The 13,000-nt window shown below is 37.0% G+C and overlaps 1 protein-coding gene across 1 annotated transcript; it reads right to left on the bottom strand.

Moving 5' to 3' along the window:
* Positions 1–2,572: 2,572 nt before the first annotated feature.
* Positions 2,573–12,668, bottom strand: LOC119773984 (matrix metalloproteinase-19-like). The gene is made up of 9 exons (XM_038271232.1): positions 12,447–12,668; positions 9,070–9,158; positions 8,852–8,982; positions 8,561–8,773; positions 8,244–8,489; positions 3,764–3,862; positions 3,471–3,635; positions 3,240–3,367; positions 2,573–3,154 (listed from the first exon to the last, which is right to left on the bottom strand). The coding sequence occupies exons 1-9, from the start codon at positions 12,546–12,548 to the stop codon at positions 2,915–2,917; spliced, it is 1,413 nt and encodes a 470-aa protein (XP_038127160.1). The 5' UTR covers positions 12,549–12,668; the 3' UTR covers positions 2,573–2,914.
* Between the last annotated feature and the right edge of the window lie 332 nt (positions 12,669–13,000).

Here is a 13,000-nt window from a genome sequence, read left to right as displayed (position 1 = left end):
TCACAACTTTTGTATTCAGCTTATAGTGTTTTTTCTTTCTTTCATTTAAATAACTCAGTTTATTATTTATGCCTGTAGTGACAGTGGAGAGAAAAAACTCCCTGTTAACAGGAAGAAACCTCCAGCAGAACCAGGCTCAGTGTGTGCGGCCATCTGCTGAGGCCCGCTGGGGTTCAGGGAGACAGAAGCAGACAAACACAAAGAAGAAACACAAAACAAACAAACCAACACGTCTTCTTCATCGTTGTTAGAGCAGTCCATGGTTTTCATCCAGGTCCAAACCACTTTATATTTGGGGAATGTTCAGGATTATGGAGGACCAACTCTGCCATATTTAAAAATAAATACAGAAATAAATAAATGCTCAATAAATAAATAAGCATACAATTAATTGCCACCAAAAATACAATAAACAAATAAATGTAAGTAGAAATTAAATTATACAGTGAGACATAAATGTATATAACTCTTTTAATTAGCTTCTTTATTTTAAGTATTTATTTATGTGCATGTTATATTTTTGTCTGTTTTATTTTTCCTTTGTATTTTTTTACCCTAGTTATTTCTTCGCTGCTATTTATTCCTGTCTCCCCTTTTTACATTTCTGCCTGTCATATTTGCATTTCTCTATGCATTTCTGCCTCATTATGCAAATGAGGAGGGGGCGTGTCTTAGAGAGTCAACTTCTGCTCATTGGTTGGCGGTCCATCTTCTTAACTCACAGAGCTCAGAGTACTAAGTTAAATGTTCTCTTTTCTGTTGCTGTTGATCAATAAAAGTACATAAGATCATTTGAGGCGAGAGCGTTATACTTTTAAGCGTCACCATATGGCCCATTCACAGATTTAATGCATAATTTAAAAGAAAATGTTGCGAACTTGAGAGAATCGCGGCAACCGGCGGAGCTCCGAGGGTAACGGCAGCCCGTCTGCAGCGGCCCTTTCTCGGCATATAAAAAAATACAAAGGAAGAATAAAACAGACACAAATATTATAACATAAACATAAATAAATACTTAAAAATATAAGTAATTAAAAAATAATAAGTAAGGTAAATATTACAAAGGCAAGCAATTAAAGAAGCTAATTAAAAGAGTTATATAAATTTATGTCTCACTGTATAATTTAGTTTCTACTTACATTTATTTGTTTATTGTATTTTTGCTGGCAATTAATTGTATGCTTATTTATTTATTGAGCATTCATTTATTTCTGTATTTATTTTTAAATATGGCAGAGTTGGTCCTCCATACAGGATGTCCCAAATAACATTTTAAAATGGAAGGTATTGGACACACAGGTCACTTGGTCAGTTATAACCAATTTTTTTGGTTTATGATCTGTGCGTTTTAAAGCTTTGGACTTAAATATTATGGTATTTTTTCATTTTCATGGCTTGTAAAACTGTATTAGCATCTTGTTTTAATGCTGCATCATGTATTTCATCTAGATATATATCTTTGGACAATCAGAACAAATGTAAGGTGTACAATTTTGAACCAAGTGGATCTGTATGCTCTGTTTTTATATGTCAGTACGACTTAAATATGTAATGAAACAATCAATAAGTTATATCACAACAGAGAGCAAACATGCAGGCATCAGTGTTGCACCTATAAAAACTGCTGCACATGAAAATATCATCCATAGTGTTAAGATGAGTGTTTGTTGAAGGCTGTAGCTATATGCACGTTAAAAGGTTATGTAGTGCCAGAACGAAAACAGTTTCTTATAACCTGTTTAATCCGGTACTGGAGCAAAATATCAATACTGTCATGTTCCTTTAAATACTAAGTAATATTCAATAGTTAAAGGTTCACTGGGATGCATTTCTAACCCCCAGCAGTTAATGAAGAATGAAAAGTGAAATAAATTCTCGTAAAAATAAAACTTCTATATTTGACGTATAATTATATTAATTTTAACTGCGCATTGTGCTGTGTAACAGAACTCAACATCGTTAGCTCAAAAATGGAAATAATGTCAATTAAAAGATTTGCACACGGTAAAACTGCCCACCCCGCTTATTTAACTGCACTTTAGAGCTATGGAGATGAGACCCTTATTTTATTTTTATTGCAATGTTAAAGCAGATTAAAATCCTCCATCTGTAAATGCTAGAATGACTCACACTCATGAAATTGAAGATTTTTCGTTGCCGTGAATAAGAAAAAGGCAATTTGTTCAAAAATCTCCAATCAAATTAAAGACTGTGAGCATTTCAGGTGCTGAGTTAGACTTAAGGCTTTTATTTTGAAGTCAAAAAATGTAAATTTATTGACTGAAATATTGAATGTCTGTGCGAATTAGAATAAAGAAATAAAGTCCATCCATCCATCAGACTATAAAATCCCCCGTTTATTCCGGAATTTAGTGAATAAATATCATTTAAACAATCTAAACTGACATCAAACAGGGAAGTGAAACTCTGCTCACTCTCAGGCAATCAGAAAGAAAATGTTACACAGTCTTTATAAAGTTTATTAAAATGTAGGCCCTAAATGATCATATTGTAGATTTTCTCTTACCTGAATAACTATTCTTAGTCAGCTTGACAATTAGCCTATGTCATGATTTATGTATGAAAAACCAATCCAGTTAACCTATTCTTGTACAATTCACATAAATCGCAGAATAAATAAAATACAGGAATAGCAATAGTTTCAGTTTAAGATATTTGCTACTGACTTAATATGAACAAAATGACTATAAATCTGAGTTATTCCGACTTTTATTGCAGTAATACAACCTCATCTATGGTCTGATAAGTTTACAGTCATAACAGGATTTAACAGGAGGCTCCTGTGGTATCAGCCCTAAAAACTGAGTCAAATTATCCCAGATATTTCTTCACTGCTTAAAACAGAAACTGTTTAGATCATGTCTGCGTTGAGCCGCTGAGGGCCCCCGGTGGTTCAATCATCACACTGCATCCAGTGAGATGCTGTGTCCCGGGGATATTTCTTCTCCACCGTTTGATCCTTGAGGTTGACTCGCCAGTGCTGGCTGCCTTTAAACACGTACACATTGCCGTCCGTCCACGTCACAGCGGCGTCCGTGTTGCTGGGAACCCCGTTAAAAAGATGCCCAATAGGTTTGGGGTATGAATGAAGGTCTGTGCGACCAAATTCATCCCAAGGCCAGTATCCGGAACCCTAAGGACAGATAAATGTGTTCATTTAAAGATGGAGAAGTTGCAGAATAGTGTGAGTCGATGGAAACGGTGATTCTGTTTCTTACCTTGAAAAAGATCAGCCTTTTGTTCTTGGGGAGATAAAGAGCAGAGTCGATATTTGCTGGGATGTTGGTCAAACGTTTGGGGAAGCCTCTGTCAAGTTTGAACCCCGTGTACCTCCACACTTTGTCCCCTGAAATGAATTCAAATCCAGTTTAAAATAAAGTTGCATCATCTACAAGATGGATTTTCTTTATTACAAATAAACTTTTGCTAGCATGAAATAATAAATCCACCTTTCAGGAAGTAAGATTTGCCGCTCCGCTGAGAATAAACAGCTGCATCGATGCTTCCTGGCAGCTCCTTCCACAGCCCAGAAATCAGAGTGGGAGAGCTATGACCAGAGCTGGACACCGTCCAGACATACTGTCCACTGAAAACATATGTCTTACTTGATGGAGCTACATGCACACAAAAAATAAGAGAGAAGAAATTACTGAAGGGTTATAGACCTTCTTAAAAAGGCAAAACCTTGATTTTATCTTATATAAAATGAAAAATAAAGCTGATTTTATCTGAGTCTCAGGACCTGACAAGACTGCATCCAGCGTGGCTTTGCATGGATCAGGGACAACACCACCCGGCACAGGCTGAGGAATTACAGGCGCAGCACTCTTCTCTGGTTTTCCTAAAAGAAAGATATAAATATTTTAAATCTAAAGAAAATAATTTATATTAAAAGTATGAAACATAAATACATTCTATCGAAACTATTTTAAAACTGAAAAGTAGTCTTTTCAGTTTTAAAACTGAAAAGTAGTCTTTTCAGTTTTAAAATAGTTCAAAGCTGAATGTACAAAATAAAAACTCTGTAATGTTTCTTGATACAGGAAGTATCAGATATGTATGATTATGTAATTTTTCTCCGTCATTTACTATAGTACATAGGGGGCACAGAGGGTTTACTTTTTTTTTTACTGAGAACACAGGAACACAGAAAAACTGCTCATATTCAGAAATCAAACTTCTGAAAGTTCTTTAAATGTGAAATGATTCCATCCTGTTCAATAAATGATCAGTGTTTTTAATTCAGAGTAATTTTCATGTGAATGTGCTTTACTGGAGGCATCCATGTTTGTCAAAGAACACTACTGCCACCTACTGGTTAGTGACGTCACGGTGTGGTATCGGCTGTTGATCAAGTCCCAGTGCTGTATCTGGTGTTTGTCACAACGCGCTATTATCCAAGTCATCTTGAAAACATTCTTCTTCCAAATGTTGGCTACATATTACGGGTTTTTTTCTCTGGCCAGAAGTTCGATGGCAAATCCTCCCTCTTCAAGTTGGCGATCCAACGACCAACCCGGCCGTGGAGGATCAGGAATCAGAAAGGTGGAATAATTAACTTTTACCCGATGTATTCCAGCATCCAGCTGCCATGCACGTGGGCATTGTCAGTTTCACTATAGCTCTGGTGAATTTCAATGGTGAAGTCCTCTGGAAATCTTCAATAATTGTTGTTGATTGCAGATGTGTCTAGTAGTTCCCATTGATTTAGCTTGGAAAGCGGGGAGAATGGCGCTAGGCTTACCGCACCGTGACGTCACTGCTGGAAGATGGCAGGAGGGAGGGGTTACTATATTTGGGCAAAAATGGCCGCTCCCAGACTCAGAGATCACGATGAAAATTATTGTTTTTACAGTATTTTTTAAATGATTAATGCTAATTTCATTAGGTACCCTTGAATCATTAAACCAGATCAATTTGGGCTCAAGGAACTATTCTGTCCAGCCAGACTGACTTTCAACGCAGACATTTCAGCCTGAAAGGAGCGGTCTCAAAAGCTACCTGAGAGGGAACAGGAACAGTTCAACCAATCAGATGCGTATGTGTGAGGCTTTAAAAAAACAACGAACAAGCTCAAAGGGAATAATGAAAACATCTCACCATTGCAGCTGCAACTAGTCTGGTGTGATCGGTTCGGTCTGCTTTAGACCAGAAAATATGGAGCCTTACCAGGCTGACTGAGGTCTTGTGTTTCTCAGTCTGACTGGCCAGGCTTTCAATAAACAGAACAACTAAAAGCCCAGTAAAAAGTATGAGCAGGGAATCAACAGTCAGACCACGGAGGCAACTGTGGTTGATTGTGAGCATAAAGCTTACACATGCAGAGAATGCCTTTAACACAATTTTGCCACAGTTCAAGTGTTTGCACAATTCCATAGATGTGCACAAGCATCTTAAACCAACTATGGGTCTCGTCATGTCTGAGCAAACATACAGGAAGAGAATTAAACAACTTCCAGCACATGTTCATTAACTGGAAGTATTTTTTTTGGGTTAACTGATGTTGATTTTAACTGAATGCAGATTTATGCAATCACTAAGTCAGGTCCAACTAGGCCTAAAAGTGTCTTTGCATATGGGCCACCTGGGTCTAACCAGCACATGGCAACATGCATCCATGCTATTTTAGCCATCTCCTGGATTAGGGCATCGTTGATTTAGGAAGTGTATCACCCACTAAGAGAAGAAAGAAATAACTGAAAAAACAAACATATCACTCTGGATGTAGAGACTGGTTTTGTGTCCTTGTCCTTCTTTAGAGATATTTGTATTTAACCAAAGATAGAAAATAGCTCACCTTCCTGCATCGCAGCTCTAGAAAGAAGAGCCATTATCTTTATTCTTTTTCTGCTTGTGTTTCATGCCACATTTCATTAGGAATATCACTGTAGTTTACTTAAATATTATTCAAACTGTATTTAACCAGTACTGTAGCTACCAAGGTAAAAGTGTGTGCCCTTGGTTCTCCTGCTCCTGAAGTACAGCTAAGCGTTCACCAGTAAAACACAGACTAATTATGTGGGAAACAGAGGGACTTTCGCAACTACTACTTATCTTGCTAATTAAAGCTAAGATTACCTTGTGTGTCGTTGGGAGAGCAGACTGACATGTGCCTAACATGCTCATTAGAAAAGGCAACTTCTACCTGAAAACCCAAAGTTATAATCACAGTTTTACTCAGAAATCTCATTAGCCACAGTGGTAAACCATGTTGGAAATAGCGCAGGAAAAAGTAATGACAAAAAGTTATAGTTACGAGTTACTTCTTTCAAAGAGTAATTTTTCTTTTTTCAAAGAGTCAGTTGGTAGCTCGGTTTCTGTACCATCAAAGTAAATAGCTAGAAGAGGTCTGGTGTTACCCGGTCAGACCAGCATAGCCAATACACGTTTATCCCTTTAGTTTTGTATGAAAAAAACTATTTAAAATACCTCAATGGGAGTGTTTCTCTTTAGTCATGTACAAAAAAACTATTTTTATTTACTTTGTTTTTGGTGTTTTTTGAAATGTATGGCAATCTGACCTTAAATTGTTTTTTTTGTACATGAGTAAAAGGATATACGCCGATCAGCATAGAATAATCAATATTTCATTATGAACAACTAAAACTGATACGATTGTGGTGATTTAATGAATTTAGCATTAATCAGTAAAAATGAAAATAATAATTTTCATCGCAATCACTGAGTCTGGGAGCGGCCATTTTTGCCCAAATATAGTAACCCCTCCCTCCTGCCATCTTCCAGCAGTGACGTCACGGTGCGGTAAGCCTAGCGCCATTCTCCCCGCTTTCCAAGCTAAATCAATGGGAACTACTAGACACATCTGCAATCAACAACAATTATTGAAGATTTCCAGAGGACTTCACCATTGAAATTCACCAGAGCTATAGTGAAACTGACAATGCCCACGTGCATGGCAGCTGGATGCTGGAATACATCGGGGAAAAGTGGAAAAAAAGAGTTATTCCACCTTTCTGATTCCTGATCCTCCACGGACGGGTTGGTCGTTGGATCGCCAACTTGAAGAGGGAGGATTTGCCATCGAACTTCTGGCCAGAGAAAAAACCCGTAATATGTAGCCAACATATGGAAGAAGAATGTTTTCAAGATGACTTGGATAATAGCGCGTTGTGACAAACACCAGATACAGCACTGGGACTTGATCAAAAGCCGATACAGCACCGTGACGTCACTAACCAGTAGGTGGCAGTAGTGTTCTTTGACAAGCATGGATGCCTCCAGTAAAGCACATTCACATGAAAATTACTCTGAATTAAAAAACTTTTTATTGAACAGTATCTTATAACTTTATTTTTAAAGTACTGTCAGAAGTTTGAATTCTGAATATGAGCAAACTTTTCCTTGAAAGTCTACTTTTCATACAAAACTAAAGGGATAAACGCAAATCTGACATCTTGTGCATGCGTATTGACTATGGGTATGTTGGTCTGACAGAATACCGGACATTGACTTGACTCAGATCAGACTCAACTCACAGATTTTTGACAGTTATATTAACAAATAAAAATTTGAAATGCAGAACAACAGTGAAAACATTTCATCGATTAAAGGAATAGTACACCCAAAACATGATTAGCCTTCATTTTCTACTCCCCCCCATGCTGAACAACGCTCTGGAGTACTTTTTTGATATCTCAAATGCATCTGGAGATCTGGGAGGCTTCTTGCTGTCTGCTGACATTCAAATAATGGAGGTCTATGGCGCCCGAGGCAGAAAGGTCCATAAAAGTCCACAAAAAACGTGTCAATATTCCTCCATACTGCTCGTCCAATGTATTCCAAGCGTCCTGAGTGGGTAGCGTCCATAATTTACTCGAAACGAAGTCATTTAGAATGTTTTTAGAGCATAAACAGTAGTGTATAGGATTTCCTAAAAGCAAGAAGCCTCCCAGATCTCCAGATGCATTTGAGATATCAAAAAAGTACTCCAGAGTGTTGTTCAGCATGGGGGTGAGTAGAAAATGAAGGCTAATCATGTTTTGGTTGTACTATTCCTTTAATATCGTTTTTTTTTTTTTTTTTGCGTTATTCGGGCTTTGCTCATTAAGACCTGATACTGACTTGAAATTTTATGCATGGTACTTGGACTTAATTGGAAGTTAGTCTTGAGAAGTGTGACTTGTTAAGGAATGACTTGGTTCCATTTCTGGGAGCAAAGTGACAATGCTGTCATGTTTTATCATCAGAAGCATCAACAGTACCGTACAAAGCTTGGATCCCTCTAATATCATCCGGATGCAGCTGGAAGTTGGAGCGATATCCAACATAGATGGGCGCCATCAGTGCGTTGTAGTACTGTGAGTGACCCAGACCCAGAGCGTGACCGATCTCATGCGCCGCCACAATCCTCAGGTTGGAGCCGGAGCTCTTCCCCTCCGTCCACAGTTCGTCTCCATCAAAGTGAACAATGCCTGACTCAGGAGCATCCGCGTGTGCTAAAACATGACCTGTAGAGGAAGAAACCACGTCCTCCAATGCTGTTTCAAATGCAGATTTTTGCACAATGAGTTTCTTTTACCTCTTCCGTCAAAGGGCACCGGGCACGTTTTGTCTTTTCTGTGAAAGGAGATTTTTATATCTGCCCTTCCTTGATATAACTCCCTGAACTTCAAGGATGAGGCGTCGCTCCAGTACTTGAAAGCAGCCTGGATGGCCTGCCGGGTCTTGGCTACACCCAGGTCAGGGGTGTAGTTGTAAATCCGGTACGTCAGCATCTTTTTCCTCCAGTAACCTGGTCAGCAAGGACCAGAGTAAATGCTGAGACATTTCACTGGCCTGAGAATGTGTTTTATAAAGGAAAGATACCCACCCATGACTCGGTATTTGAGAGAGTTATTGGTGAAGAAATCTTCTATGCCGCACCGAGGCTTCCTCATCATCGTCAGTGTGGCTGAATCCAGGTTTCCTGATACTGGAAGGTTTGATGCTTTCTGAAAGATTCTGACAAAAAAAGGAAACTTAACAAAGACGTGTGATTGATTTCACTGTGGAACCAATTATAAGGATGGTCGTCTCATGTTGTGTCACCTTAGAGCCTCCTGTATTGTCTCAGGTGGAGGGTTGGGTTGTGGTCTGTCCAGTGGGATGTGCAGGTAGCCGTACTGCTTTAAATATGCCTTAAACAAAGAGGAATCAGTTCAACACCAACATTTTTGCCACATTACAAAAACAATCCTTCAATGTGTTTTGTTAAGATTCAAAGCTAGAAATGATACTCAAAACATTTCTTATTATAGATAGAAATACAAAAATAATAGAAAAATGCTTGAAAGAACCACTTTTTTTCTGGAAGTTTAGCTTTAACAATGGTAACAGTCATGTCTCTACTAGATTTTGCTCATTTTTGTTAGTGAAACGGCTAAATCTCACTAAAATATATAGGGTTCATTAAGCAATGGTACAGTTACAGATGGGGTTAATGTAACATTATTTACACTGCAAAAAATGTAATATAAATAATTAATTTTTTCTTAAAATAAGTGCATCTTTTCTTGAATTGAGGAGGTTAGTGAGACACTTTGCTAATGTAACTACATAATTTATAACCTGACTCCGCATATCCATATGGAAACCTTCCTTGAAGTAATTTTGGGAAGGGGCGAAAATACTGGTTAGCTGATTGGCCTATGTTGGTGATAGACGGGCCAAATAAACCAATCAGATCAACGAAGCATATGACGTACTAACAGAGCGTCGACGAAAACACAACCACAAGCCAGGCACAAGCCAATTGATAGATCAAACTCTTGCCGAAACCAGTCGGGAGAAGAGCAAAAACATCTTTTCCTCTGAGAAAAGCCTCCAGAGCAGTGTTTTGCTCTTCTTTCAGTGAAGAAATACTCTGTAATTCCGATAAAACTTGCTCGATAGCCACGCTAACGCTAGTTTCATCGGCTGCACTGGAAAAAAATTGAAATCTATATAAGTAATTTTTTCTTAAAATAAGTGAATTTTTCTTGGATTTAGGAGGTAAAAGAGACATTTTGCCAATGAAACAGGACAATTTACACTTAAAATAAAAAAAACAAACAATTGCATTGTCTTATTCCAAGTGCATAATATCTAAATATCTTATCTTAAGGGTAAAAATAATCATTCCACTGGCAAACCATCCCATTTACCTACTCAAATAAAGGATAAATACACTATATTTAGGATATTTTTACTTATTTGTAGATAATTTTTCCAGTGTGAAGCCGCCATGTTCTTTAGACTGAACTGTCGCGCTTCTCGTTGCGTCACACCTCAACCCGCCTCAAAGCCAACGCTGATTGGACGTTCGTTTGGTGAACGGCTCCAAATTTTCTTTAACGGAGAGTCTCCAGACTGATTAGCGAGTGAAACCTTTAAAGCTCGCGAGATCAGGATGGTCTCACGAGGCTACATAATTTACATTTTAAATAAGAAAAAAAAAAACGTTGCATTATCTTATTTTAAGTCCATTTTATCTAATAATCTTATTTTAAGAGTAGATATACTCTTTCCATTGGCAAATCATCTTACTTAACTAATCAAATTAAGGATAAAAACACTTGATGTAAAAATGTTTAACTTAGTTCTAGATCGTTTTTACAGTATATGCTTTAATCCAAAACATTAAATCCTTAAGGGGTTTCCAACAAATTTACTTACACTGCAAATAAGTTCTAAAAATGAGTAAAAAAAAAAAAAACTTAAATAAGTATATTTACCCTCACTGGAAAAACGATCTAGAAATAAGTACAAAAATTCTTAAATTAAGTGTATTTACACTTAATTTGAATATTTGAATGAGATGATCTGCCAGTGGAATGAGTGTTTTTACTCTTAAAATAAGATATTTAGAAAAAATGCACTTGAAATAAGACAATGCAATTATTATAAAGGTAAATTGTCTTGTTCCATTGGCATGATGTCTCTTCTCCTCAATTCAAGAACAAATGCACTTATTTTGAGAAAAAATGACTGATCTAGATTTGGATTTTTTCCAGTGCTTAATTTGAGTAGGAGATGATCTGCCAATTAAATGAGCATTTTTACCCTTAAGTAAGATAATTAGATATTATGCTCTTGAAATAAAAGACTGCAGTTTCCTAATTCAAATGCGAAATGTCTCACTTATCTGCTCAGTTCAAGAAAAAAAATGCAATTATTTTAAGAAAAAAATGACTTACTTAGATTTCCATTCTTTGCAGTGTGCAAACTTGTTTTGCATCCAATTAGAAACTTCATTGATCTTCTGCCTTGAAGAAAAGCATCTTCAACAAGATGGCGCGATCAGGCAGGTGTGGATCTTTTTTAACAGGCAGCATTTTGCATGTAGGCCAGTTTTATTCTTGTCTAAAGAAGTTACTGTCAACAAACGGCCTGCTGTGGCTTCTTGTACTGTAAACTGCACCTTACAAGGCTGAGCTGCAGGGCTAACACACTGCAAAAAGGTTCTGAAACAAGGAAGAATATCTTAAAACAGGTGTTTGACCCTTAATCTAGGAGGAAAAAGTGTTTTTTATCCTTAAAATAAGATATTACACACTTGAAATGAGAGACTGCATGTGTTTTTTTCTCATTTTAATTGCAAATTGTCTCATTGCATTGGCAAAATGCCTCAATTACCTAATTAATTCAAGAACAATACACTTATTTTAAGAAAAATTGGACTTATTTATATTTCAGTTAATTGTCTGTTCAATCAATATTGCCACCTGAGCTGTGGGAATTTGCACCGGTCAAGGGTCACTCTGCTGACCTTTGAGGAGGTGCAGATTCCTCTTTGCCTCACCTGTCAGTTAAAGATGCTTTTAACCGGTTTCTGTAAGATGTTGCTATATAAACAAACCTTCTTTTAAAATTTTGAACACTTTGTCTTTTAATGATCTTATTTTAAACCATCAGAGTAATTTCAGCCAAACAAATCAATCCATCAACTAAAGACACAAATATGACTAAAACCAAATCAGTGGCCATGAAGAGGTAGCAATGCACTGCACTGCAAAAAATGTAAATCTAAATAAGAGATTTTTCTTGCAATAAGGCATGTTTTCTTGAATTGAGCGGGTAATTGAGACACTTTGCCAATGGATCAAGACAATTTACATTTAAAATGAGAAAACACAATTTCATTATCTTATTTCAAGTGCATATTATCTAATTATCTTATTTTAAGACTAACAATACTCATTCCATTGGCAAATTATCTCATTTACCTACTCAAATTCATGATAAATACACTTAATTAAGACATTTTTCTCATTTTTAGATGGTTTTTGCAGTGTGTATGAGACCCTCATTCTTGTTGTACTGATGTTTAAATTATATAAAATCATTAAAAGCCCATAAAAGTCAACTTAACTGAGTTTTGAGTGTTTTGCTGTTTTGATTTATAAGCCATTACCTTTTAGCACCATCTGTGTTTTATTTGTTCTTACCAATGCTTCACTGAGGTCCTTGCTGCTCCAGGCAATAGATGAGGCTGTTAGAATAATAAGAAGCATAACCTCCAGTCTGCAGTCCATGGTTTGCTTTCCCATCACTAATATAAAAGGAAAAAAACGTGCAAAAATAAAGCAAGCTATCAGTTTTAGATATTGTATTAATGCTCTATCATTCTGACTATAGCCACAGTCATCCTCTGTAAATCAGCCCTTTTACATCTGTGCTGGAGCTGGTTAGTTTGGGAACGGGGCTTTTTATACTGTGTATTTGTTCCGGACTTGCCTACAAACCACACTATAAAACCTTGACAAGGAATGTGACATGTGGAGCATAGAAAAGAAACGGCTCATTTCAGACACTAACTGCATGAACACGGCTTTGCACACCATCATTTTGAGCCCCTTGAAATGTGTAAAAATAAACCCGCCACAGACATGTCTGCTTCAAAGAGACAAAATGAATTTTAGTTTCCTGCCAGAAATGAAAGGTGCTGAACATGAACAGATATAGATCTACATTGAAGACTGTTGAGTTGTCCTCTGTGTGT

This window comes from Cyprinodon tularosa, unplaced genomic scaffold, assembly GCF_016077235.1.
Source record: "Cyprinodon tularosa strain WSP-4 unplaced genomic scaffold, ASM1607723v1 ctg796, whole genome shotgun sequence".
NCBI lineage: Eukaryota > Metazoa > Chordata > Actinopteri > Cyprinodontiformes > Cyprinodontidae > Cyprinodon > Cyprinodon tularosa.
This window is presented reverse-complemented; position numbering and strand designations above follow the sequence as displayed.

Bases quoted from the DNA above. Each gene is read 5' to 3' on its own strand.
- LOC119773984 (XM_038271232.1), bottom strand. From the start codon at position 12,548: ATGGGAAAGCAAACCATGGACTGCAGACTGGAGGTTATGCTTCTTATT. The intron at 9,159-12,446 runs GTAAGAACAAAT...TCTTTGTTTAAG, and splicing joins AGGACCTCAGTGAAGCATTG to GCATATTTAAAGCAGTACGG. The intron at 8,774-8,851 runs GTGGGTATCTTT...CTTGCTGACCAG, and splicing joins TCTCAAATACCGAGTCATGG to GTTACTGGAGGAAAAAGATG.